General features: G+C 39.6%; 1 protein-coding gene across 2 annotated transcripts; it reads right to left on the bottom strand.

Annotated features, from left to right (window-relative positions):
• Window positions 1-1001: 1001 nt before the first annotated feature.
• arhgef7b (Rho guanine nucleotide exchange factor (GEF) 7b) lies at window positions 1002-22478 on the bottom strand. 2 transcript variants are annotated; one of them, XM_061715441.1, is made up of 22 exons: window positions 22045-22478; window positions 20374-20457; window positions 14975-15059; window positions 14271-14395; window positions 13952-14156; window positions 11470-11561; window positions 10516-10610; window positions 10194-10289; window positions 9265-9387; window positions 9035-9173; window positions 8854-8913; window positions 8553-8699; window positions 8375-8461; window positions 8208-8286; window positions 7227-7366; window positions 6917-7141; window positions 5834-5927; window positions 5655-5744; window positions 5121-5279; window positions 4448-4544; window positions 4248-4302; window positions 1002-3830 (listed from the first exon to the last, which is right to left on the bottom strand). In XM_061715441.1, the coding sequence occupies exons 1-22, from the start codon at window positions 22207-22209 to the stop codon at window positions 3708-3710; spliced, it is 2565 nt and encodes an 854-aa protein (XP_061571425.1). In that variant the 5' UTR covers window positions 22210-22478; the 3' UTR covers window positions 1002-3707. The 2 variants fall into 2 exon arrangements, with proteins under 2 accessions (XP_061571425.1, XP_061571426.1); XM_061715442.1 differs by lacking the exon at window positions 5121-5279.
• Window positions 22479-26773: the final 4295 nt, after the last annotated feature.

Below are 26773 nucleotides of genomic sequence, written 5' to 3'. Positions count from 1 at the left end.
GTTAAATTTTAGTCTCGTTAGATCACAGGACATATCCAAAAGGTGAGATCTTTGTCCCCATGTACAGCAGAGAACTCTGACTTTTGTAAGGACACCTTCAAACTTCAACCATCCAATCACGAGTCAGTGGCGAAATAGGCTGTATAGCAATGGCAGAGAAGATTTGGCCAATTTTTCACATACTAAGCTCTGCTGCTCATCCCACAAATACATGTTCCATAAAAAGTGGTTCCATCTAAAAGGGAAATAAACAGCTTTCTAACGGCATAAGATTTATTGCCAAGAAGCATTAATACAACAAAAAAATAATATAGCCAACACAAATTTCGCTAATTTTTGTGCTAAGTTTATATGTAGGAGTGCATGTTTGCATGTTCATAAATGTAACTTTATTGTTTATTGCCCTGATAGTGGAGCTTCACAGCTGGTAACTAAAGGAGTATATATCTGAGTGCACGCAGAGATAGGTATGTTAATTTTTAAGTTACCTATCAATATTTCTCCATTACACAAACTACCCCCAACCAGGACACAGACATTCAATGCACAGATCCCACAAACACCTGTAAAACTGGACAGGGAGTGCTCCTCCTCTTTTCTGTCTGTCCTTTTCTTCTTATACTGTACATGTCTGTCCTGTTGTGACATCATTCACCACACATCCATTTACAAACACTGCATTCATCCCCATACAGTACACACTGCACCCATCACTGTCCTGTCTCTTCATCTGTCTGGTCCTTTCATGTTTCACATCAGTGATTTTAGACAGTTAGGATTTCATCTTTTTGATAAAGTATGTATGATCAGACAGGGAAAGAGGGCTGGTGAAGGACAAACTCACATCATAAGAAAAAAGGTTTTTCATCAAATCATGGTACTAACCATTAATACGTGTGCAAAAAGTTGTGTAAAAACAAAAAAAGAGGGATATATTGAATTATTCCGAATACAGTTTTTTTTCTCCGCCCAAAAAGATTCAACTCGACTGTAGACTGAGATCCAAGTTTGAGTCAACATTTTATTTACTCACAGACAACTGGGTGAAATAAATAGAGAGGGTTCCTGTCATGGTAACTACTGCAATCATCTTAAAAAAAAAAACAATCTGAACAAAGTGAATTTACAGTCAGGTCCAGTTAAATACATAATTTAAAGCAAAAAAAGAGAAAGAAATTGGCATATTTTATTTTATAGCTTATAGTAATCTGGCTCTACATTTAGTAATATATAATTTGCAGGTTACGTTTTAGAGGAATGTTTTCTCCAAATTCCTGATTTTTATGAGGAATATGTTGTTTCTCTGTACAAATGATCTCCACAAGGTCAAGTACAAAATAAGTGTTGCATATCAAAGCCACGGTAAAAAAAAAGATGACAAACACTATGTTTATGACAAAAATGATTCTACATATGGACATAATAAAAATTAAAAGGTTTCCAGTGTAATATTGCTTTAACTTTGGTCTTGAGATAGAAAGAGAGCAATGAGGCGTCTCATCGTGAATATATAGATCTGGAAAAGTTGAGGTTAAGCCTCTAAAGAAGTGCAATGGTATCTGGACATCATTTACGTGACTCGAGGTCTTATATGAGCAAACAGAGACCGTGGCATCAGTTCAGTGCATTTTAATTGCTTTGATAGTCTCTGCCTCTAACTATGATGCCTTTCACTAGTCCATGAATACTGTTATACATCTCAGAAACAGTTCAGTATCCATACAATTTGTTCATGCACTCTGCATTTTTGTTCATGTATAAAAACAAGCTCAATTTAACCCTTTTCTTTGCCCTCTTGCCGGTGGGAGTTTATACAACTTTTATATTACAGTACACATGACATAATATGAGATTTGAACAATAATGTACATAATCGCATCGCACATCGACATTATTTTGAAATCCATCTGTTAATTACAATATTGAAAAGTAGCAAAAAGTATTGATTGTTGTACCAGAAGTTCAGAAAAGTTTAAAGCACATAGAACTTAAGATTGTGAAACAGGCAGTGGTTGTAGTGTTGTCCTGTCAGCTTTTAAAAACATCACTTTAGTTTAAATCATGCTGTTTCACATCTAATAAATGCACTTTATGTATTTCCCAAGTGGATGCTGTCGATGGATGGTGGGAGGTGTTTTACTCTGGCCCTTTCATGCATGAGGTGGGAATTTTAGGAACCCTGGGGCTCGTCAGTATTTATCTGCAGGTCCAGTTGAAGCCTTTGATTTAGCACATAACATTAATTAATTAATTAGCTACAACATTGTATGTGAAGTACTATTTTAAGAAATGTTGGCTGGATTTAAATCTTAATCAAATTTGACGTAAGGCTGCTTTCCAGGTTCAAATCTGGTTGATATGTTTAGTTTGGAGAGTTCGATGTGCAGACATGGTTACGAATGATGCACTTAGACCTGGATTTTAAGCCTGAATGGCACAAAATAACGATAAAATGGAGCAGCTCTCCTTTCCATATCTCCAACCTTTCAAAATCAGCCCTCTTCCTGACTTGGATGATAAGAAATCATTATTAGTGAATTGATCAGTCCTCTCTTAGTTAAGGATGATTACTTTTTCCCCTAAAAAGTTCACAGCATTTTATCGTTTTTTTTAAATATATCAACCATGCATTAAAGGGCTCGGAAAATGCACAGAAACACACTTTTAAAAGCATTATTTCAAGTGATGAAGGATATTCCTGGGTAGCACAAAATTGATCAGAACCTGATATAAAGATGAACGAAAGGCAGTGTAGCACCTTTAATGCTGGGATTGTTATCGATCTCCAAGGCAATTTAATTTCAAGTTTTGTATACCTTTTAAATATTGCTTTGATTGTGAAATTTGAAATGAATGTTTAATTCGGAGCTGGAAACGTGAACTTTCAGTCGTCATGTTAAGTCCTGAGAAATTCCTCATCCAATTCTTCTGTCATTTAATCGTATCTTCAAACATCTATCAATTTTTTGAGACCTTTCAAACATTCATTTGTATGAAGAAGTAAAAACTCCCATTGGTGTTTCCATAAAGTACTTTGGTACTCCGCTTTTAAATATTTAACAAAAACGTTTTCATCACAGCTGAAATCATTTTGAAAATCACTCTAAAATGTTTTGCTCCTCCTCCTGAAGGGATTAAAACTAAAGAAGCAGCTTATAAGTGCTGGTAAATGTAGGTTTAATGCCAGACATATATGATTTAAAAGGAAAATAGTTCATATTATTATTATAATAATTACTGAAGATTTCATTTATCGACTGCTCTCCATCTCTTGGAATTGTACAAACTACATATTTATGCACCCTGATGGCAAACAAAACGGACTTTCATGTGTATACTGGTGTAGTAATGGTTACATTTTATACAAAAACTGGAAAAAGACACAGATACATGAGTAAATGAAATAACCATCACTTCAATGATGGTTGATTGAAAAAATAAAAAATAAAGTACAGCAACGATGCATTCATGCCTACCAGCTGTCATGGCTTCACAGCTTTACGGTCACTTAGGATGGCTTCGCTGATGGCTGGCAGGCATCTCCTCTTGGTCCGCAGTTTGGCACACGGAGGGCTAAGTTATGGTGGAGTTACGGTGAAGAGCAGCGTGAACGATTGGCAGCTTCTTTCCACAAAAGTTTGAAGAGTTATTCTCGTTTGATCATTTAAAGGTTAGAAACCGGTCCCTGGTTCAGATATATACCGATTTCAAAGGTTGGTCTCATCCCAGGTTGGGTCGTTCATGTTCTTCAGAACTCTCCTGACGATCCTCTCCAGCTCTTTTCTCGCTCGCTGTTCTTCCTCCAGTGTCTTCTTCATCCTTTTGTTGTCCTGAAGAGAGAGTTTTACGATCATATCCCGCACAATAATATATCAAAAGTCCTTTAAAGCTAAAATAGGGACATTTACAAACGGTGCTAAACCGTTCCCACTCTCTTATTTGTGGGATTTATGGAGTTTAAAGCAGCAAGTACACTTTTTAATTAAAGGATTTCAGGTTTCAAGACCCAGCACTAAAAAAAAAAAAAAAAAAAAAAAGATTACGGTACTATAATATAAGGAGGAAAGAAATACCTGCTGAAAAGTACAATTATTCATTCTATTGATTTAGGCCTCCACGTGACCACAGGATTTAAAAACAGGAAATTACTTCGACCCAGTTTTGAACCTTAAATGGTTCGTTTGCAGCAGAAAATTGACGACTGTAAAAAAATCTGCTTAATAACAGACAGAAAACTGCAAACTCACCTGTTTGAGCTCCTGGACCTCGTCTTTGAGACTGTACACAGTGTCCACCAGACTCCTGCAGAAACAGCACACATCATCCTATACACATTTGACTGCCATCTTTCATACATATTATATAAAACCTCCTTCATTTGTCATGTTTTTATTTTGCTCATTTGCACATATGGTGTGCATCCCACTTGGACACCGTCATCTCTCACCTCTCCTCCACCACCGTTTGTCCATTACTCCTGGTCTCCTCGACTATGATCTTCTCCTCCTCCGGGAACAACACTTGGACATCCTTCCTGCTGGACCCTGAGCAAACGGAGAAAGCAGTGTCACATCTTGTTTACCCGTTAGAACATCAGAAACACCCTCTCTCTGTCTCCTTCCACTCGGAAAACAGAATTCACAGTCAAAACATAAGAAGAGGGAGTTGAGTGCTTTACAAACTACAAACAAGCCAAGGCCTTTAATAAAGTTTAAAGCTTGCTCCTCCGGTTATTCTGGATGTGTTTAAAGACACCCTTCACCGTCTCGCTCCTCAAATTTGAATATTTTGTGGTCTTACATGTTTTTACACTGGAATTAACGCGGTGTGATTGAACATTTCTCTTGCGCCCAGCTTGTTTGTGTTTGCATGCAGGTAGACGAACGATTAGCTTTCAAATACTGAGAAGCACAGCTGAAACTTCTGTGCACTCATAAGAATACACACAGGTTTATAGACAGGGAGATGTAAAACAGATGCAGCAAGTGAACATTTTGAGGCAGCATACAAATGTCTACACACACACACGCACACACAAACACACACACACACTTCTATCACTGGATCCAAACTATCCGGGTTCAGGAGCATGCCGGTGGTTCGCATCACCAGTTCCTTACGAGAAAACGAGCCAGTCCTGTGACTATGAGCAGTCCAGACACTTTCATAATCCGACTCTTCGGACTGGTCGGAACATGACAGGTTGCCAGGGAAACCAACCACGTTGAGGTTGGAGTCAGCGAGCACATGGTTGTGCATGAGGTCAGTTCCTTGCCAGGCTTTACAGAACCATGAAGTAATCAGCAATTTGGGGAACATGTGATGAGTAATTTAAACCCATATTGATAACGGGACGACAACCGTGTCATGGGTGTGAGGAGTAATTATCAAACGCCAAAAATAAGAAAATGTAACGATGCAAGGATAAACAAAATTTAAAAATAATAGTGTTACATGGGATACATCATTGGAAACATGAGTAAATAAGAGGAAGGGATGATGACACAAGCAAATATCATTAAAAGATGAGGAAAACAGAAGAAGATGAACGGAGGAACAGCATGAAAAGAGAAGAGAGAGAAAAACATTGTTAGAGAGAAAAAGCCAAGAATGAACAAAGACACGCTGGTGTTCACGTGTGTGTGAACACTCACTCGAGTTGAGCGTCTGCCGGGTCTTGGCGCTGGTGCAATACGCTTCGATCACCTTCAGTATCTGGGCGTCCTCCTCCAGAGCCGCAGTACCTGAAAATTGGATTTAACCACATGATTCCACTTCAAATTTCACAGAATAAAGTTTCATTTACTCTGTTTAAACATTTCATTGTACTCACTCTTTCTGACGCCAAAGTCCTCCTCTGAAGGTTTCCTTTCTGGTTTCCTCTTAGGGAGCAGCTTCTTCATGTTTTTGGGACTCTTGCTCATATCCTAAAATATAAAATACAGAAATCTACTGAGATTAAAATCTAAGACCAATAAAAATAAGAAAGTATAAATATCAGCCCATATTAGTATTCCTTTTAAAGGGGACCTATTATGGCACCTAATCCCTATTTTCAACAGGCCTTGAATGTCTTAAAAACAAGCTTTTGATTGTTTTTGCTAAATAAATTAGAAATTCAGACTCTGAGCCATGTCTTTATCTTCCCATTCTCTAATCTCATTATCTATGCAGGATTCTGAGTGGGCGGGGCTATGATAATGAGGCTCTGTGCTGATTGGCTGCCTGAATGATGCGATACACCGCTACGAAAAAATGGCGGAAGCTCCGGCCGGCGGAGTTACGGTGTCCTACTGCATGCGATGCGAGCGTCAGCGACAAAATCAATTCCATTGCTTTATTTTCTATTGGACTGTCCTAACTGGCCGCAGCGACGCAGCGCTGCGCAGCGCGCCGTTTTGAGCTGAACATTTGTCGGACGCCCTGCTTCTATTTTCTTCCTGCCGCTTGCGTTGAAAGCCGGTTGAAAGCGCTGTAGGAAACGGTCATGGATGATGAACGGCTGATCCAGTTAGTTGAAATGAGAAGTTATCTCTATGATTCCTCCTCATTTCACTACAAAAACCTCAATAAAGTGTCAGCTGCTGGAGGGAGATGGACAGAGAGCGTCCGATGTCACGCAGTGCTACGATAGTCGGACGCTCGCATGCAGTTACACGGTTTTATAGTTGTTGGCGTGGTTTGCATTTTGGTTATGTAACGAAAATGCGCAAATCTGAATGGCTCGTAGAAGCCACATCACACTGGAGGATCATCCGGGCGGCTGTACAGACACTGCAGAATTTGGTTGCTTTCCTCCTCCTCTGGGTCGTCAGGCTGAGGGGAGACAACTTTATATATGTTAAAGCAAGAAAAAAATTTGTTTTTCATAATAGGTCCCCTTTAAGTCTGAATTTTACAGGATATTGTTCAGCACCTCCTTGAAGCACAGAGCGGCAGAGGGCCGCAGAGGAGGCGCGGGGCGAAGGCAGCTCTGGCTCCAGGGTTTGGGGGTGCTGAGTGGCTCCAGGGGCCCCCACATGGGGCTGCCACTCTGGCTCATTTCGTACGAGGAGAGATGAGGAAGGGTGTGGTAAGAGTTTCCACTGCTCCCTCCCCGGGACTCCGAGTATCTGGAGGGAGTGATGGGGTGAGAGGGTAGCTGGAAAACAGTAGGAGGGATGAGAGATTCACATGAGGGCAGTGAGACGGAAGACTGGGCGACTTCAGAAAAGATGCAAGCTTACTGTGTGACAGACGGACTGAGGCTTGGGCAGGTGTGTGTGCGCTGGTGCAGTGATGTGTGTGTGTTTGGTGAGGAGGTCCAGCCAGTCCTGTAGATCACGCTGACTGATGCAGGCAACCTGCATCCTCTCACACTGGCCGCCTGCGGCACACAAGCAAAGCTGGTGATGAACACCTTTTTTTTTTAACAATCATTTTTTTTAATTAAAAATAAATAAATTTAAAAAAAATTGAAAAATTAAAAAAAATTAAAATTAAAAAAAAAAAAAAAAAAAACTGTTCCCAGAATTCATATTTCATAACATAAATACAGTACTATGGATCATTAATGATGATATTTCCTGTATCTATTTGTTTGTTTGTTTATTTATTTATTTAGCAATATAAGACAAATTGAACAATAAATGTAAAAACATTGAAATAACATGCAAGGAAAGGAAGAAGCCTGGTGGCTTATATAAAATCCTTTCCATATATGAAACAAAAGCTACACAAAAGCTACACAAGGGGGAGTAAAAAAAAAAAGAAAATGTAACTCAGATTAAATAATAAACACTACAAAGATGAAACAATAAGAAAGTTCTTTAAATGTTTTTTGAATATTGGCAAGGATGGTGATGATTTAAGAGATTTATTGAGTGAATTCCACAGGTGGTGGCCTCTGTAAGTGATGAAAGATTGATGTTTACATGTTCTACAAAACGGTAAATTAAAATCATCTTTGTGAATTGTGGCATAAGAATGAATATTGGAATTAACACAAAAGAAATTATGAAAAGAAGAAGGAAGATCTTGTATATAATTTTTAAATTTGAACATAAATAAACACGTTTGAAAAATGTTAATTTTATTGATATGGATAATAATGAATATTTAATGAAAAGGGGAGCAGATGGCTCATATCTGTTTGCATGTGATATAATCTAATGTTTTTGCTTAAATGTCAACTTTAGAGCATTGAAAAAAAGGGAAAGAGGGGTGACCTGATATTTCAAAAGCCATCCTCAAGTTCTCTCCATCCTCAATTCTGGAAATGAGAATTCCTGATAAAGGAATCCTCCCCTACGGACACAAACACAGTTTTTGTTTACAGTGTTGTAAATGACAAATGCAGAAATGAGGTTTCAAATCACATCTACAGATATCTTACTTGGAAGATGAATCCACTCATCCTCAAGCTGGCGGAGAGCATGATCAGCGTGTGAGGGAAGAGGACGAGGTAGCGTTCGTTTGACTCCTGAAAGACAAAAACAGCCTTTATAGAGTCTTTTGAAGTTCAGTGAATTTTCCGTTTCAGACGGTGTGTCGTTGAGCCGTTGGCAGCTTACCTGACAGTTCTGCGTGTGGACTGTGACCTGGGACATGTGAATAACGGGGCCGAGAGTTTTGATATCATCCCCCTCCCAGTTTCTGATGGGCTCCGTTAAAATCTGCAGCTCAAGGTCCTTCTTCTTCCTCACCTCCTGACACTGAGCCTGAATACGAGCACAGGGAGTCACAGAAACGTGTGGGAGATGCAGGAACTGGTATGACTGGTGATTAAAGCCGGATGAGCCCAAGTTTCCCAGACAGACTGTAAATATTATCTTTCAGAAATAAAATTAATCTGAAAGGTGAATATTATCTTACTCCAAGGTCTTTAAAGGCTGCCATGGCAGCATGGAGGTCAGCTCTGTCAGGATGTTGTTCCTGTAAGACATAAAAAAAAGCATCTCAACACAAAATAATCTGTTTTTCTGCTTATGCTTGTTCTGAGTTTTTTTTTTTTTTTTTTTTACTTAATTTTCATCAATAGCATTTGTCATCTTACTTCCATGTGTCTTTCCAGTTCTTTCAGCAGTGCTGGGTATCTCTCCAGTCTGGTGAAGGGTTTACTCAGACTAGTAGTCAGCGTTAAAATCCCAGGACTGGATGCTCCTTTTGACTCCATGTACTCCCCCAGCTTCTCACTGTGATACAAACAAAAACACAATGAACTAACTGACAATAGTTCTGTTTTCTGGCATGAAAACAGATGCTTTCTGTCGATTCTGACGATACCTGTGCTGTGTGAGTACGCTGACAGCAGACGGGTGATTGGAGCAGTAAGCCATGTAGATGATCTTCATCTGCGGCATCAGGTTCTGGAAGAACCCCCCAATCCTCTGCTGGTTCTCGGGAAGTCTATGCAATTGTTCACAATAATGCATTACATCATGCTGCATCAAAAGGGTACGATGAACAGATTAAACATTTCATATAAACCGAAGGGGAACCCAGCAGAAAAAGTTTTGGAACCACTGCGTTAACCAAACTGGAAAAAAAGGCTGCGCTACTCCATTTCACCACTAGGTGTCACAGTTGCAATAACTGCTGCAATGAAACTGCAACAAAAAGAAACTGGCGTGTGAGAGCAAGCAGAAACACGGTGGAGGATGTAGTTTTACTTAGGATATAGCTTAGTTTAGCACACTGTGCAGGTTTTAGAGATTAGTTTAGAGAAAAGTATAACATTTGCTTTTATGACTGCATTTTATAGTTAATATCAAAACGGCAGAGCTCTAAAATGAGTAAGTGCAAAACTGCATTCAGTAAAAGGTAGAAAAACACATCAGCTATGGTTGAAACGACAGATATGTTTCCCCAAATTGTTAAATTTCAGAGTCCTTTTCGAAATCAAGTGATCAAACTTTAAATATCACAGAAATAAGTTAAAACGTCCATAACACGTAACAGCAAGAACAAGGACTAACATTTCCAAAAGTTACTGACGCCACAAACCCTTGATGGCTTGAAGTGGAAAAAAAGACAAACTAATCAGTTCAATCACTAACAAGTCAGTCCAGCTCATCAGTTAATTTAATAGCCACTATGTTCTATACTCAACTAACACACAGTACATCGCATTGCTTGGTGATGTTTGAGCATCACTCTGCAACACTGCACTTCAGTGCAAGTCTAAGAGTTTAGGAGAGAATAAATATACTGACTTGGTCTGGTCATCTAAGGACTGAACCAACATCTGCTGAAAGGTTGAGATCTCCTCCAGATTTCCCTGAATGTGGCCGATGTCAACACTGCCGAGTCTGCAGAAGACAACAGAATCAATCATGAGCGCAGAGAAATAAAGAAGTACGCTTTTCATTGCTCTCGTAAATACAGAAACAGTTACTCGTAATATTTTATGACTTTTAGAAGTAAATATTTGGAGGCTGCTTCTTTTGGAACAGATATGCTTGCGTATGCTGGAGAAGTTCTCATACGCTTCTGTTGAATAAATCAGATTTTTGAAAGGGTAAAAATAAAAACTACCTGTCTGTGGGGTGAAGGGAGCGAAGGTATGATCCCAGGAGACTCTGCAGCTCCCGGGAATATTCAGTCTCTGCTTCCAGGATGTTCTGCAGGACCTGACAGAGATGTCACACACTTTAACCACTTCCAGTGAGCGAGATAACAGAGACAAAACTGCAAAAGCAACATGTTGTTCCATGATGTTCATATTTTCAGCAGAATTTAATACTAAGGGTGCCGACCGAAGCTCTGTTCAGAGAGGAAAGGCCAGTGCAGAAAACTCACATTTTAAAAACACACCAACTCCAAATGCTGCAGGGAGGATTTTAGAAGAAAAGCTTTTATCTAAAGCTTCTCCCGTACTTCTGTCTGGGAACAACTCTGACTGCAGGCAGGATGTCTGCGTTTCCACTCATGTATAAAAAAAGGCCTGGGTGCCCGAACCCAAGACGGACCGTCTGAAGAGCCTGTGACATTCTGCTACATTATTGAAGCGCTCACAAACACTCATGGACGCTCACACCAGGAAGAGGCGAGCCTTGGGCTGGGCTGCCCCAGAAACTACTGAAATGGAAGAAATAACCTAGATTGCATCTGCAGTTCTCCCTCCCTCTCTCTCATACACACAGACGTGGCACATGCAAGCGCCACAGATGATTGCATGTTCATACACACACACACACAACTATGCAATCATTAATTAGACGTGTGGGCGAAGAATAACCGATTGTGACAGCCCACAAAAGCATGAACACATGTGACGAACATCTATTACGCCTGGTCACTCGACCAGTCTGACCTTAATAGATGCAAAAAGCTAGACGTATCATCCTCTGGCTAATGATGACACATTTAAAGCTTAAAGTCTACCCTAAATGACAATACACCAAGTCTTTTCTATCACATGTTGGAATCAGTTGTCAAGTGGGTTGAATAAACATTTAAAAATCAGAGTCTTGAGATTGGGATGCTTACCACATTGTAATAGGTTTTGCTGATGATGGTGGTGTCGAAGCCTTTGGGTGGACTTTTTAGCGTCCCAGACTTTGGCTTCTCTAGCGTTTTATCTGAAAGTAAGAAAAAAATTTACTTTAAGGAAACAAAAAGAAAAACAAAAAATCCAAATTAAAACAATCCAGTTGGAATACCAAATGAATGACCGTACACAGTGAGTATATGTATAGCACAGACATTCTGTCTGCAGAGGACAAAATGCCAAATCTCATCAAGTCTCCTATTGTGCTCTGGTTTTTTTTTTTAACCCCCCGCCTCAACAAAATGTCAAGAAAAATCTTCATTTGCATGACGAGTTTAACATTTCCCATCTGCGGAGGAGTGATGTCATTTTTAAAGTATGTAGGACATACATATGATTAAATATAATAAATCAATGACTCCTCAATGTCATGCACAGGTAAGGCCAATAACAGTCACGATCAATCAGTTCAAAGTGGATTTTACAAACGCTGTAATGAAGAACCAGAGAATACTGAGTATTTTCCATGTAATGAGCAGCTTAATATACTTTGAGGTTATGTGAAGGACTGAAAAAATAAAATAAAGTGCTGCTTCAAGCTCAATTTGCCATATCGGGATTCTTTCCAGCTTTTCAGAACATGTACCTCTTTATAATGAATTGTTTTTCCTCAAGATATAGACAAAGACTGAGTATCAGTAGCAAATATTTAAGGAGAGCAGACCAAGACAAGCCACATTCAGCACTCATTATGCACCAAAACTCTGCGGCTCACAGAACTAAATCTGTGCATTCAAACGAGTTATCAGAGTCATCGTTTTTCTGCTGCGAGTTTGAACTCAGGAAGTTCCTTTTTCACCCAGCAGCTCTGGAACTTCCTGTCTTTGTGTCCATGTCAAGTTTCCTGCCTTCCCTCCTCCAAGAGCAGCGCAATTCACCAAGACAATTATAAGAGCAATGAACAAACGGCTCTCAAAAGCAGCCTGCAGCTTCACAGGATCATATGTTTATGTAAAACAGTCAAAATCAAGCAATAAAAGACACTGCAAATAAGTACATGAATGAAACTAGTCTGGGCAAAAACAATGGGACCCTCAACTTGATATTCTGTTGAAGAAACTTTTGATGCCAATGTTTTGTCCTTAGTCATTCTTGGCTGTTTTTAGTTGTGTGTTTGGGGTGTTTATCCTGTTGGAGGATTCATGAGCTGCAACTGAGAGCAACCTTTCTGACACTCGGTTGCACATCTCACTCCAGAATGTCTCGATGGTCTTGAGATCTTACTGTACCTGCAAGAAGCAAAGGCTCCATAACATAACCGAGCCTCCTCCATGTGTCACAGGAGCTACAGTCTTCTTTTCTTTGAATGCTTTTTGTATCTGAACACAGAGCTGCTTCAGTTCTTCTAATCTCTCTAAGGGTCTTTCTCCCAGAAGAAATTCCGGTCTGGCTTTTTCATGAACTGTAGAGTCCTCCTCAGGTGTCCACTTTGGCTCTAACAGAGATGGATGATGGGATCTGACACTGATGTACCTTGACCTTGGAGTTCACCTTGAACCTCTTTGGTTGTCATTCCTTTTGATATCTGAAGACAACTTTCTCTCTTGTATTCTCTCTCTGGAACTAGGAAAATAATTCAACCAATCTTTTCTAGAGTAACCATTATTTTTGTCCAGGTCAGTTTCATTCATTTCATTTTTTTTTTTTTTTTTTTTATGATTATGTTGAACCACAATTCAAAAGCAATGTCTGATTTTCAATAGTGGATTCTCAGTAAATTATCGATTACCATTACTTCCTCTGTTTTTGTTCCTCGGAAGCTAACCGCTAAATTTGTCCTCATTTTGCACCCAATACAGAATCAAAGATAAATGTGAAGCAGCATGTCTAAACACTAGTGGGATTCAGTCTCTGGATGTACTTTTCATTTTAATTTCTAAAGTTTAGAGACAGGCCCAATAGATTAAACGTGGAAGACTATTACAGTCCACTCTTGATTCATGCAATCAAATCAAAAGCTGCAGAAACGTTACACTTTGACTTATTTGGCTAAGAAAAAAAATATATATAAAAAATAAAAAATAAAATCATACTGCAACATCTAGAAGTCGTCATGAGAAAGGAACATGTTACGTCATTGAGTTTGTGCGGTCGGCCTTTGCACTGATTGAAAATAAAGTTCCTTTTTTTACACTTTTATGCTAGATGCTCCCATCTACTTCAATGTTTATGTATTCAGTTCAATTTCATTATACTTTATTAACCTTTGAAGCTAAATCATATTATAAAAGGCGGATCAATTAGCCTGATTTATGAAGTTACTAAAAGGCCCTTTTTCAAGAAGGTTATATATTATTTTACTGCACTTCAAAAATTACACTACACAACCACATCAGCAGCCAACTATATTGCAAGTTGCATGTGTTGGATACTAAACCATCCGCTGTTACCTAAATAATGAAAATCAGCAGAAACACCCACCGCTTCCTTTCAACTCCCGAACATAGTTACTGGGGAACCACCCGGTCTTGCCGTTCAGCGATCCTTCCCACCAGCCCCCGTCCTCCTGCCTGTTCACCATGATGATGTCACCCTTGCAGAAGGAGAGCTCGTCCTCGTTGGTCTGCTGGAAGGGGAAGCGTGCTTTGACCAGAAACTGGCCACATGCACTCCCCTCCGACATGTCCTGGGAACGGGGAGAGGGAGAAACAGTGGCATGAGAGCAGTGAAGGATGATAGAAACATCTGCGTGTGCCGACATCGCTCGGGCTGCGTTGTTGTGACTGTCCCGGTGACTCACCAGGCTGCGGTACTGAGGCTGCAGCAGTTTAGAGGAGCGACTCTGTGTGTTCAGAGAGTCAAAAGACTTGATCCTCAAAGTGGAGGAGTGGGACACACACACGGTGTCCCCAGAAACGCCCAAATCTGCAAAGACACGAAGCTTGAATTGATAACAGTTAACCTTAAAATTACAGACAGACAAGACAGCCAAACTAATTCTATTATTTAAATATATATATATATATACACACACACACACACACATACACACTCAGGACTGTTTCAGAAAATTAGAATATTGTGATAAAGTTCTTTATTTTCTGTAATGCAAAAATGTCATACATTCTGGATTCATTACAAATCAACTGAAATATTGCCAGTCTTTTATTATTTTAATATTGCTGATTATGGCTTACAGTTTAAGATTAAGATTCCCAGAATATTCAAATTTTTTGTTTTCTTAAGCTGTAAGCCATGATCAGCAATATTAAAATAATAAAAGGCTTGCAATATTTCAGTTGATTTGTAATGAATCCAGAATGTATGACTTTTTTTTTTTTTTTTTTTTTTTTTTTTAATAAATTGCATTACAGAAAATAAAGAACTTTATCACAATAATTCTAATTCTAATTCTAATTTTCTGAGACAGTCCTGTATATACACACACACACGCACACACGCACGCACGCACGTTCCAATAAGATAACAGCACAATAAGCTTACTTTCAGTTGCTTTGTTAAGAGCAACCAAGGAGTTCAGCACTTTGGGGAAGTTCAGTCCCTGCAGCAGGTCAGTGACCTCAAAAGGCTTGAAGGAAGGAAATCAAGGAAAGAAGAACAAGAATGATATTAATAACAGAAGTTGTCTCTCTGAAATAGTTGTGCATTTTTCAACATATGTGCATCCAAACCTCGTAAAACAAGGAAAGCACGTCTGAACTGTCACAGACTCCTTTGATGTGATCTCACACCTACTACTTTATTTACAGCTTGAATCACTACAACTCTGCATCTTGAAGTAATTTAACTTGGAAAAAAAAAAGGAGAAAAGAGTTTAGCGGGGCTTTGCATCCCTGCTCCAACTGCAGTCTGGAGCAGGATTAGCCCGAGTCTGAGCCGCCCCCCTGTAATCTCCCAATCACACACACACATGCGTGTAAGTGGCGACACACACCGCCATAATCAAAATACCTCTCAAGCTCCTAATCTTGTGTTTACCACACACACTGACCGACTTTTGCACTTCAATGGCGTGAAGGTGGAGCGATTTGCAGCAACAACGTCAACCTGATTTAATCAGAGTTTTTTAAGCCTGTTTATCAATCAGAGCGATATGGACATTAAAGAACAACAGGAATGATGCTGATATCTGTATTGCTGTAATTGGCTCTGGATGGATTATGATGCTTCCTATTTGATCCTGCAGCAGTGTTAGGACTGAATTAGCTCACACTTTAGGCTTTTACTGCAGCTTAAATTTGGTACCGTGACCCTCATGCGGAAGAGAAACAAGACAAACCAAATTAGGCTTAAAAAGAAATTAAATAATGTATAATAATGTTCATTTTACAATGGGAGCAACTGGGATGAACATGCATGAATGCATGCAATCTTTCAAACAGCATACCTGATTACATAGCAGTAACGGGTGCTTAAAATACCCCAAATCAATATTTATTTTACTTTAAAATCGAGATCAAATATATGGTTGTGATTGTTTTTATGACTGATTGTGTGGTTCTCGTGAATCACGGTCACATTTCCATGCTGCCACTCGTCCTCTCTGTAATCCTCCTCCCCTGGACGCTCGCTCTGGCTCGTCCTCCGCCTGCCCCACGACTGTCTGAGTGAATTACAACCGAATCCAAGTAATAGAGACCTTGGCTTCCAGCGGCACGTCTGACATGGCTCTAATCAACCTGATTGGAAAATCCACTGGCTGCCTGACAGAGCGCATTAAATCAGTCCACTCATCTACCCTCGCACATTTCATCTTTTTAACCTCTCTTTATTGCTCCTTTGGGATTCACGGTTTTCTTAAAAGCCCTTACTTCTCGTATCAAATTTACTAAATCCAGAGAAAAACCTTGTTATAAGTCTACAGCCTGGCGTTGTGTAATATGCCGTTTTCCATTATGATACAACAGCATTTTCCGGTGCTAAGATCAATACCGACTGTGTGAGCGCTGGGATTGTGTACATTATTCACTAGATCTATCTTCACAGCCACCATGGGGCAGGTCATAACCTGGCATAACCCAGTTTAGAGCAAACAGACCCATAACAATGAGCCTTTGATTTCAGAAAGCAATATAGAATCTTCACATGAAAAAGAGCTCAACAATCAAACCATTTCAATATTTTCATCTTCATTTTTCCCTTTTTATGTGCCAAGAGAATGGTTTAATCATTTTAATAGGAAATGATAGCCGCTGAAAACAACATAGAACTGTGGAGTCGATACTCATCCACACAACACATGTCTTGAGTGCTCAAACAAGCATTGCACAAAAACAACATATCCCATCTGTCTCATATCACTTATCTCAAAAGAGGCGACCGCAATGATCTTCAATATAAACCTACTTGCCCACCCATTTGTTGGCCCTTTCCACAGACTTAAAATTACTGCCAACTGAGAAATGAAAATAACATACCCATGTGAGCCTCTGCCTCCTGTTTCCATAACTACGAATGAACCACAAGTAGCAATACATCAATTCAACCCTGTAGCTGCAAATACATCTTTTGGAAACAGCAACAATGCAGACTAAAATAAACTCCCTTCTTCCTGTTTTTATATGTGCTACTGCTGGCCAACCTTTAACAAAACAAGATAGTAAATATGACAGCTTGGGAAAACAAACGATGCCCGCTCTAATATACATCTGCTGGGATAGAATTCAAGTTTTTCTATTTTAACCCTGCATTTAATTAAAAATAATGTGGATATATAACACGTCAAATGCTGAAACCATTAAATCTTTTTTTTTTTTTTAAATACAAGATCATTTCAAATTGGATGCCAGCAACAAAGTGAAAACAGTCAATACTTGCCACCATTTGTTAACAAATGGCTGTTAAGGAAATGAACGATATGAAGAGGAAGGTTCTGGACTGTATGGGATACAGAAACTGGTCACATCACATCAGCTCTCAATAGTACAGAGTGCTGTCATAAAGGTAATGGGGACAAGGAAACTCCCCGAAGGAAAACATGCTTTTATGGGCTTTTTATTTTATTTTTTTTCTCTTTTAGCAATCCAGAAAGGAAATTTAAAGCAATGCGAGCGCAGGCCAGTGGTCTGTAGACCATTTAAAATCATATTGTAGTTTCTCTTTCACATTAGTCAGACCAACCATCCTAAACTACTACTCAGACAGCCAAACAACCAATCAGAGTAGCTCAGCATGTCAGATAGGCAGAGAAACAGCCAAACTAGTAACTAGTCAATAAAAGACATTTAAAATGGTGTGAAGTGGAGTAGGAATGCTGATGAATGGCCGTTGTTGGTTTTGTTGATCCGAACAATCCTGAAGCCGCAGTCACTGCATTTAGTCCAATCCATGCTGCACTGTGACTGGTTTGGTAGGTTTTGTACTAGTTGAAATGGCTGTGAATTTTAGCGGTCTCAAACTCATTTCATGAGAGAATTTTAATGAAGTGATGAACACTACATTTTACTACAATCTGTTTCCTTTAGTTTTTTAAAGGCTAACATGAGGAAGTGTTGTTTATATGGCTGGCTTAATGCTAGGGATGCCACGATTAGCCAACGTTGCCAACGAATTTGTGGACTTTGGTCAGCAAAAAAGAATTCAACAAAGTGAGGCATCGTGTTTTTTCCAATCTCTGCTGAGAATTATTGCGCACATGCGCAATAATGTTCAGCCACTATCACCACCACAGGTGTTTTTTTCAACAGTGAGGCATTGTCCCTCACTTTATCTCTGCTGAGAGTTGCACATGCACGGTTGCCAACGCAACACCAGGGGGACTGACAGCAAAACTCATTAAAATGAAAAGATGTATTTTTGAATAAGGTGTCCATCTTTCTTGTCTTTTATTTTTAATTTGCATATCACTTAGACAGCCTCATGCAAAATTTTAAATCTGAGAGCTAAATGAGAGCCATTTAATAATTATGAGATTCTTAATCCAATTTATCGACTAAGTAGTCGATGACTAATCGTTAGTTGCAGCCCTAAGTAATACTGATGTTTAGACGCTGCCGTTTAAAAATCAGCTATGAGTTTAATGATTTCAATACATGTGTAATATTCTATCTCCCTAAATCAGGGGTGGGCAATCCTGGTCCTCGAAGGCCGGTGTCCTGCAGGTTTTAGATGTTTCACTGCTTCTTTGCACCATGATACAAGTGACTGTGTCATTAACAGAATTGTGCAGCCCTGGATGACAAACTGATGACGATGATTAATTAGAATCAGGTGTGTTAAAGCAGGGAAACATCTAAAACATGCAGGACACCGGCCCTCGAGGACCAGGATTGCCCACCCCTGCCCTAAATGTAATGTTTCCACTAAAATATGCATAATCTGTACTCTCTCCCTCTGCATGTTATTTTCTACAATATGTTATTTAACTGTCTATTTATTTAGTTTTTTTATTCTTAACACAGGTAATTTATTTTTCACACTCAATTTGGAGATGCAGCTCAATTTCATTGTACTTTCTCTATTTAATGACAATAAAGTCTGTATTTGTCTATGTCTTTCCTTTATTAACCAATCACTTGTGTACATTGTGTTGTATCTATATAAGGGGATGCCTCTGTTTCTGAAGACTTTGAGCAGCAATGACCTCCATCTGTTTGTCCAATAAATCACTATTTTGACGTAATCAGTAAAGTATCTAATGACAGTTTTAAGAGTTTCTAGTGGCTGGAAGTCCTGCTGCATTGATAAAATCAACCAAAACAACTAAACATGAGCAAACTTAATGTTCTGGGGGTTTTTTTGTTGTTGTTTTTTTTAACAAAAACAACATGAAGCACAAATTAACAAAACAGTTAAAAACAAAAACAAAACAACAATAAAAAATAAACACGCATAAACACGCTAAATAACATTGAAACTAACCAAATCAATTAACACAAACACACAAGACATCATTACAACATAAAACATACAGTATCAGTAAACTTAACAACCTAAAAAGTAATAAGAAAAACAAAAACAAACTATACATCAAATTCTGCTTTTCATTTTCTTTCTTTTTTAAGTTAAATACCAACTACCACTTCAATAAACCTTTCCCACCTTTCCAAATACAATCCAACATCACTCTTCATATTAGACACAATTAAACCGTAAATAACAAATAAAATGATAAGAAAAGAGGTAAAATAATAAAAAGCACAAGTTGTTTCAAAATAATGGCAGTAGAGTACAGCAGGTAAGTATTTAATTTAAGAGTTTGCTTCAGTAAACAGTAATGTTTTTAGGCCTGATTTAAAGGATCTACAGTTGGAGCAGACCTCAGGTCTACAGGAAGTTTGTTCCACCGGTGAGGAGCAGAATAACTGAACGCTGCCTCACCTTGCTTGGTTCTGGTTCTTGGGAACCACAACAAACCAGATCCAGATGAACCTCAGGGGTCTGGGAGCTTCATAGGAACTAACAGATCCAGCATGTATTTTGGTCCAAGACGATTCAGTGCTTTGTAGACCAGTAGTAAGATTTTAAACTCTATCCTTTGACTCACTGGAAGCCAGTGTAGTGATTTCATGACCGGTGTAATGTGGTCCAATTTAGCAGACAAATAATAAGCAAACTTAATGTTTTATTGTTGGTTTTTTACTCTCATGACTAAGAATATGAATAAAAACTGTCCCTGGTCCCACCTACAGATGAAGATAAGTGCCCCTATAAGCCCCTACAGTAACAGAGGTAAAGGCTCAACCAGTCTCTATGGCTGTGGGCTCAACAGCATTACAGTTTAAAGACTCATTCACAGAAAACTGCTCCATATAACACTTTTACAGGAGGTTGAAATGCTATTTGTATTTATTGAGCCACCACATAACCTATTTTCAAGTGCATTTGCTCTATAAACACGCTCAATAAATGTATTATTGATACACACTGACTGACTGACTTACCTCCACGCCGAAAGCGCCACAGCCTTTGATAAACTCTCCAATGTTCCTCTGACACTCGCTGTCGCTCCTGGGTTCCTGGAAAAACTACAGTAAAAAAACAACAACATTTTAGCTTCACATAGAAGCTGGGAGTATAAACTAATTCATAGCGTAAGTGGAGGAGATTGTTGCGCTTGAGAGCAGCGTTATTCCCGGCGCTGCTACAGGTGCACTGTCTGCTGCCACTTGCTGCTTTCCAGGATCAAGCGACGGAATAAACTGGACTTCCGGTTTGTACTTTCAAACTAAATCAAAAATGTTAGACACGTGTTTTTTAAATTAGAGCGATGAATACATACATAAATTCTGCAGCAAGTCATGTCATACTGATCAGTTACAAACTACTCAAGAGCATTTGGAAAGGTAACTAATCGCGCCCAAGCTGTTTAGATTAAAGGTCAGATCAATAGTAGATGATGTGTTGGAGCGCATTTGACATGATTATGCTTTTATTTTGAAAGACGCGCTGCTTAACTATATTGTTCTGTGTTTTGTTGCGTTAACAGAGGGCAGTTTGAAACAAGTGTGTCTTTGGTCTCCTAGGAGGCAGGATAAGCCAAGAGAGGATGTGACGTTGGCTGATTCATGCTCCATTGTTTGACAAGCCTATACTGTAAAGTAATTGATTCCTTGCACAACGCTACTGATTCTGGCAATCTGCAAATCAAAACGCACCAACTCACTGCATTATCATTCATTTTCTGATGATATGGTTGTATTATATTTCACAGCGTTAATGCAATGCATGGTTTATTCCTTTTACTAGTAGAGGACATGAAAACAACAGTTAAGCAACCAACATAATGCAATGTTTATCTTAAATTACACGGGAAATTGAATTTAATGTTTTTTTTTTTTTTTTTTATTGAGGCACTCCAGATGCCTTTTATCATACAATGAACACTGGCATTTTGTGAAACAAAGAGCCCCTGGGCACAATCATAAAAGGCCCTGACCTGCCTATGACTAAGACACAGAAATAAAGTGACCACCAAGCTCAGAAGCACAATTAGTTCCCTGTGTGTGTTACCGGCTGTGTATCATGTTTTATATAGATTTGTGTGACTTGAAGATATGTTTATATCTTTTAATGTTACAACTCCTTGTGGTTGTATCATACCCATATTTTTATTGTCATTTTTTCTTTTCATGTCCTGTCTGTTTTGTATGACAGTTATCTTTTGTGCACCTATAAGTGGACTTTTACATATAATTTTGGCTGTTTTAGTTAGTATTTCAGTGTTTTTAAGCATATAATTTATCTGAGTTATTTGGAGTTGAATCTCTTTTTGTGAGACATTTGAGGCAGTTTTTTGCTCCATTTCTTCTTAATTGTAAGGTAGATTTATCTTTTTCTTGTTTCCTTTACATCTCCTAAAACTTTGGTCTCACTTGGTGGTTTTGTTTCTCTTTATTTAAACATATAGTTCCAGGATGATGAGGTGCCCGGACTACTTGGGGGTCTGGGTTCACGAGAGACACATTTTTCTTTTCTTTTTAAGAATACCTGATACTTGAAATCTTCCTGTATGATTGTTTATGCATATATATTTGTTTTACAGTGGACTCAACATAATCTTCTTTTTAAGCCTAAAGACTGTCTTTTCCCTGTAAACCAGTCCACCCACTTACCTTGTCCAGCGTCCCGGGTCGGAGTCGCTCCACCAGTCTGCACAACACCGCTCCATCCTGCAGAGACGTCTGCAGGAAAGCCTCTGGGTCCGAGATGCTCTTCTTGGGGGACTCCAGGACCCCCAGAGTAATAAGCCACGTCACAGTCTGTTCGGCTGAATTCATGTTTCAGTCTGAAGTGATGAGAAAACAACGGAGCCAGCGGCAGGACCCCCGCTGCTGCAGTATCTGACCGCCCTGCTGCTGCTGGTTCATCCAAAACGATCCAGCACGCTCAGCCCCGCCTCATCGGAATATTACCAGCAACGTGCTTGGATCTGCAACTTGTTTGCCCACCTAAAGGGGGGATTTTGGAGTTGATAAACAAGGTTGTTCCTTCCTCTAACAGCGCACAATGTCCCGCACTTCCCTCCGTCAGAGGATGTCTGCATCACCTTGGCTTCTGCACAGCTGTGGCAGCAGCTCCGTAGTCAAGACGGCGGCTGTAACGACTCACTTCCTTTGGTACTTTGCAAATTAAAAGCATGAGGCGAAACAATTTGTGGTTTTATGCCAGTTGACTTTGCTTTGGTAAAAGTTAGTCGCCTTGTAATCACAAGTCTCTTTGCCTTTTAGGTCATCTAAGGCCTAAGTATAATACAGAATGGTCTATGACACCAGTCATTTTATCTCTTATTTTTGTCATTTAAAATATGTTTGTGAACATCTGATTTTTTCTTCATCCTCACATCACTTTGCCTCTGTCTCTTCTGTTTACATCGTATCACATATGTTTTATTTATTTCCTTAAATTAATTTGTTTTGCACCACTATACATTTTTGGTTATCGTGTCTCATTTTTCTTATCATTTATCTTTTATTAGAACATCATCAAGACTGGTTTAGATTATTGTCTGTCAAATTATAGTCTCTTTGCTCATATTTTTAATGGGAATTAAATTGGTTAGTAACACAACTACAATAAGCAGCATAAGGACTAATGTAACATTGTCAAGCCTGTATAAAAGTGTGCGATTGCACTGGTTTTGTTGGTTTTTAGATAGCAGTCTGTATGTAGGAAGTTTATATCTTCATCATTATTTTTAGTTTCCTTTTACAGTTTATTTTCTGTTCTCCATTTTATTTATTTTAGCGACAGATATGTGTCCATGCTTTGAAAAAAAAACAACAAAAAAAAGAAATATATCAGCTACCATGGCAATGAAATCCCGACATTGCCAACAGAATCATGTTGGCAAGTTGGCCACTGATATATTCAGAAAAGAGTCATTTAAAGAATTAATTATCCAGAGAAAGGGATAAAACATTAAGATTAGAAAAAGAAGTATGAACTATGAACAATAAGTCAATTATCAAATGGCACGTGACAGCACTATCTGCTTCCATATGACAGCAGGCTTAATTAAGTAATGTATCATTGTCTTCCATCAGTATCGTGCATAGACTCAAAATGAAATCACTGCTATGGGAAGTAAATTGAGTTTCAACTCATCTTTTTAAGAGCGATGCAATCTAATCTTTGGTCCCAAATTTTTCCTGTTCCTAATAAACAACAGCTATTTTTAGAGATAGTTTAGTTTTTTTCATTTTACAGTCAAAACGTTTCACCTTTATTTTGAAGGAACCCATTCGTACATCCGGTCTACCCTCGCCCGTCTGCTTTCATAGCAACAGGGCCGTCCCACCAAACAGACTTCCAGCAATATGCTGGAGAGATACGAGAGATACTTGATTCAAAACTCTTTAAATATAGGATACATGCTTGTTTTGTTCCGGCAATTTATTTATCCGGTTATATACAGTGTAAGGGAGGAATTTTACTGTAGTGAGAAGGAAGCCTGTTGGTTTAAAACACGCTTGAACTTAATATTTTAAGCTCGAGACACGCTCATAACAGGTTAAAAACACATCATATATATACACTTAGTTTCTTGAAGTTGGCTACTGAACTTTCACGTTAATTCAATTTCTTCCTGTGACGCAAGGAAATGAGGATTATGGTTTATTAATACATTATCTGGAAAAACCTTTTTTTAGCAACAGCTACGTCATAGTGGCCTCTACCGCCCCCTGCTGGACAGTGAGCTTCATACAACAACTGTATTAACATACAATTTATCAGTGTATATATATATATATATATATATATATATATATATATATATATATATGTATATATATATATGAAAATAAATTAAGGTTATCAACCTAAAATAACTAACTACAGAGCAAAAAGGAATTATAGTGGATATAAACAATGATTATTATTATTATTAGTATTATTATTATTATTATTATTATTATTATTATTATTATTAGTATTATTATTATGTATAGTATATTATATTATTATTAGTATAGGTATCTGATAGGTGAATGGATGAATGAATGGGATGCCTGGGTCTGGGGCCCTCCGTTGTCGGGCCTGCACGGGTGTCGCCTTGTTGGGGGTTTCCCTCTCTCCGGGCCCGTCTCCGGTCCCCCCCGCTGCCTCTGCGGCGGGGCGCCCCTCTGGTCTTGGAGGGCCACTTTCGTGGGGGACGGGTGCGCCTGCCCGCGTCGGCGGCCGGGGCGGCTCTGTCTCTCCGGGCAGGCTGGCCCCCTGCCGGGTGGGGGTCGTTGGCCTGAAGGGTGAGGGCCTCCTGGCCGCGTGTCCGGCCCGGACCGGGTGGCCGGGGATTGCCTGGGTCGCGGTCCGCCGCCGCGGGATCCCTGGCTGCTTCTTCCCGCGCCGTGGGGGCCCCGCCCGCGGGCCCCCTCGGCCGCCGCCGGGGGGGGGGGGGGGGGGGGGGCCTCGCAGGCGGTGGGTTGCCTCCTCCTACTTCTCCCCTCTGTGGGGTTGCCGGTGGCCTGGGTTCCGGGCTCTTCCGTGTCGGCCTCTGGTCTCGCGGGTGGCGGGGTTGCTCCCCCCCCTCCCCCACTATAGATACACTTCAGGTGGAGCTTTGTTTGGTTTATTACACACACACACACACACACACACACACACACACACACACACACACACACACACACACACACACACACACACACACACACACACACACACACACACACATAGCCACTCAGTCACATGCATTTACACACACACACACACACACACACACACACACACACACACACACACACACACACACACACACACACACACACACACACACACACACACACACACACACACACACACACACACACACACACACACGCATGATCATATACATACACACACACACACACATAGACATACACACTGGCTTGTTCACCTGCATGCTGGCTCTCTAGTTTTTGGGTTTAGGTAGCGGTAGCGATAGCTTAGCTCAGACTGCGATCAGATCTCAAGATTTAGGTCGATTGCTGTTATTGTTTTGGTTGGCTCCGTGCCGGTTTCGTGCTTTGTTTGTGGTTTTTTGTTGCAGATTTCCAGTGCTTGACGTGTGTCTCCGTGTGTTCCTGCTTCCTGGATTGGCAGTGGAGGTCGTCACCCCCCCCCCCCCCCCCCAAAAAAAACACTGGGTTTGTATGTGTATATTTATGTATGTGTACGCATATGTGTGCGTATATATATGTATATATATTAAATATAGTAATAATGCACACATATACACTTTTGGTTTCTACCGTCATGGTATCAATCAATAATATGTGTGCAGACAAGGTAAAAAAAAACGAAAAAAAAAAAACAAAAAACAATGAGATATTATGTAAGGGTAGTGTTTTAGTTCAACTTTGTACGGCAACAAGAAAAAAAACAATCTAGATATTAGGATTCATCAAAAAAAGAAAAGAAAAGCTTAGTAGTTCTGTTCCTACAAATTGATTTTAGACAGAAATGTACTCCTTAGTTAGGTTGTGCATCACTCAGACAAGTGTGTCTGTCATGCCCAGAACACGCCTCCACGTCTGGGCTTTCACTCAAGAAAATGGGATGCTTGAGCAACAGACTGTAGAAAACATCTTCTCTTTTTACCCGTCTTTCCTGAAAACTTTATTTGGGTGTATCAGTTTACCTAAACAGCTTCACTTCTGCACCCTCAGAAAAAAAAACAAAAGGTCCTGCTGCAGCTTTGGCTGAGTTTTTAGTGTTGAACATGGATAACAAAAGGCACAACAGGATGTCACACCCAGAGTTCACAGAGCCCTGAAATATCCCCTCACATTAATGTGTGAAATGTTGCAGCATGAAAAGTGATGTTTCCTCGGTTTCTTGTCATGTCAGAGCATCACTTTGGAAGGGGTTTGGAAGCAGACACCTTCTCTTCCTTTACCCTCTGCTGTCTTTCCTCTCCAAGTATTTACTTTATGAGCTACTCCTTAACTCAGCTTTATTTATATAGAACTTGAAAAACAACACAGTTGACCAAGATGGATTCAGAGAAAAAAAAAAAAAAAAACCCTAAAACCAAGATCTCCAAAAAAAAAGCCAAAGCGAACAAGTAGTTTCAAGGGAGGATTTAAAAACAGGAAGTGAGTCGCTCTGCCTGACGTGTAAAGGTAGCTCATTCCACAATTTGGACTGAAAAAGTGCGGTCATCTCTAAGCTTCCTCTTAGTCAGACGGCTAACAACAACTGATCTGCCGACCCGAGGGAGCGTGAAGGAGTGTACGGCCGGAGCAGGTCAGACAGATACGCTGGAGTAAGACCATGAAGACATTTCAAAACAAATAAAAAGATTTTAACATCAATGTGTAAACAAACTGGGAGCCAATGATGTGATGCTCCATTGGTTAC

This window comes from Cololabis saira, chromosome 24 (genome assembly GCF_033807715.1).
Source record: "Cololabis saira isolate AMF1-May2022 chromosome 24, fColSai1.1, whole genome shotgun sequence".
In the NCBI taxonomy this organism is placed as follows: domain Eukaryota; kingdom Metazoa; phylum Chordata; class Actinopteri; order Beloniformes; family Belonidae; genus Cololabis; species Cololabis saira.
The sequence above is the reverse complement of the archived record's forward strand: the minus strand, read 5'-3'. Positions and strand labels throughout refer to the sequence as shown.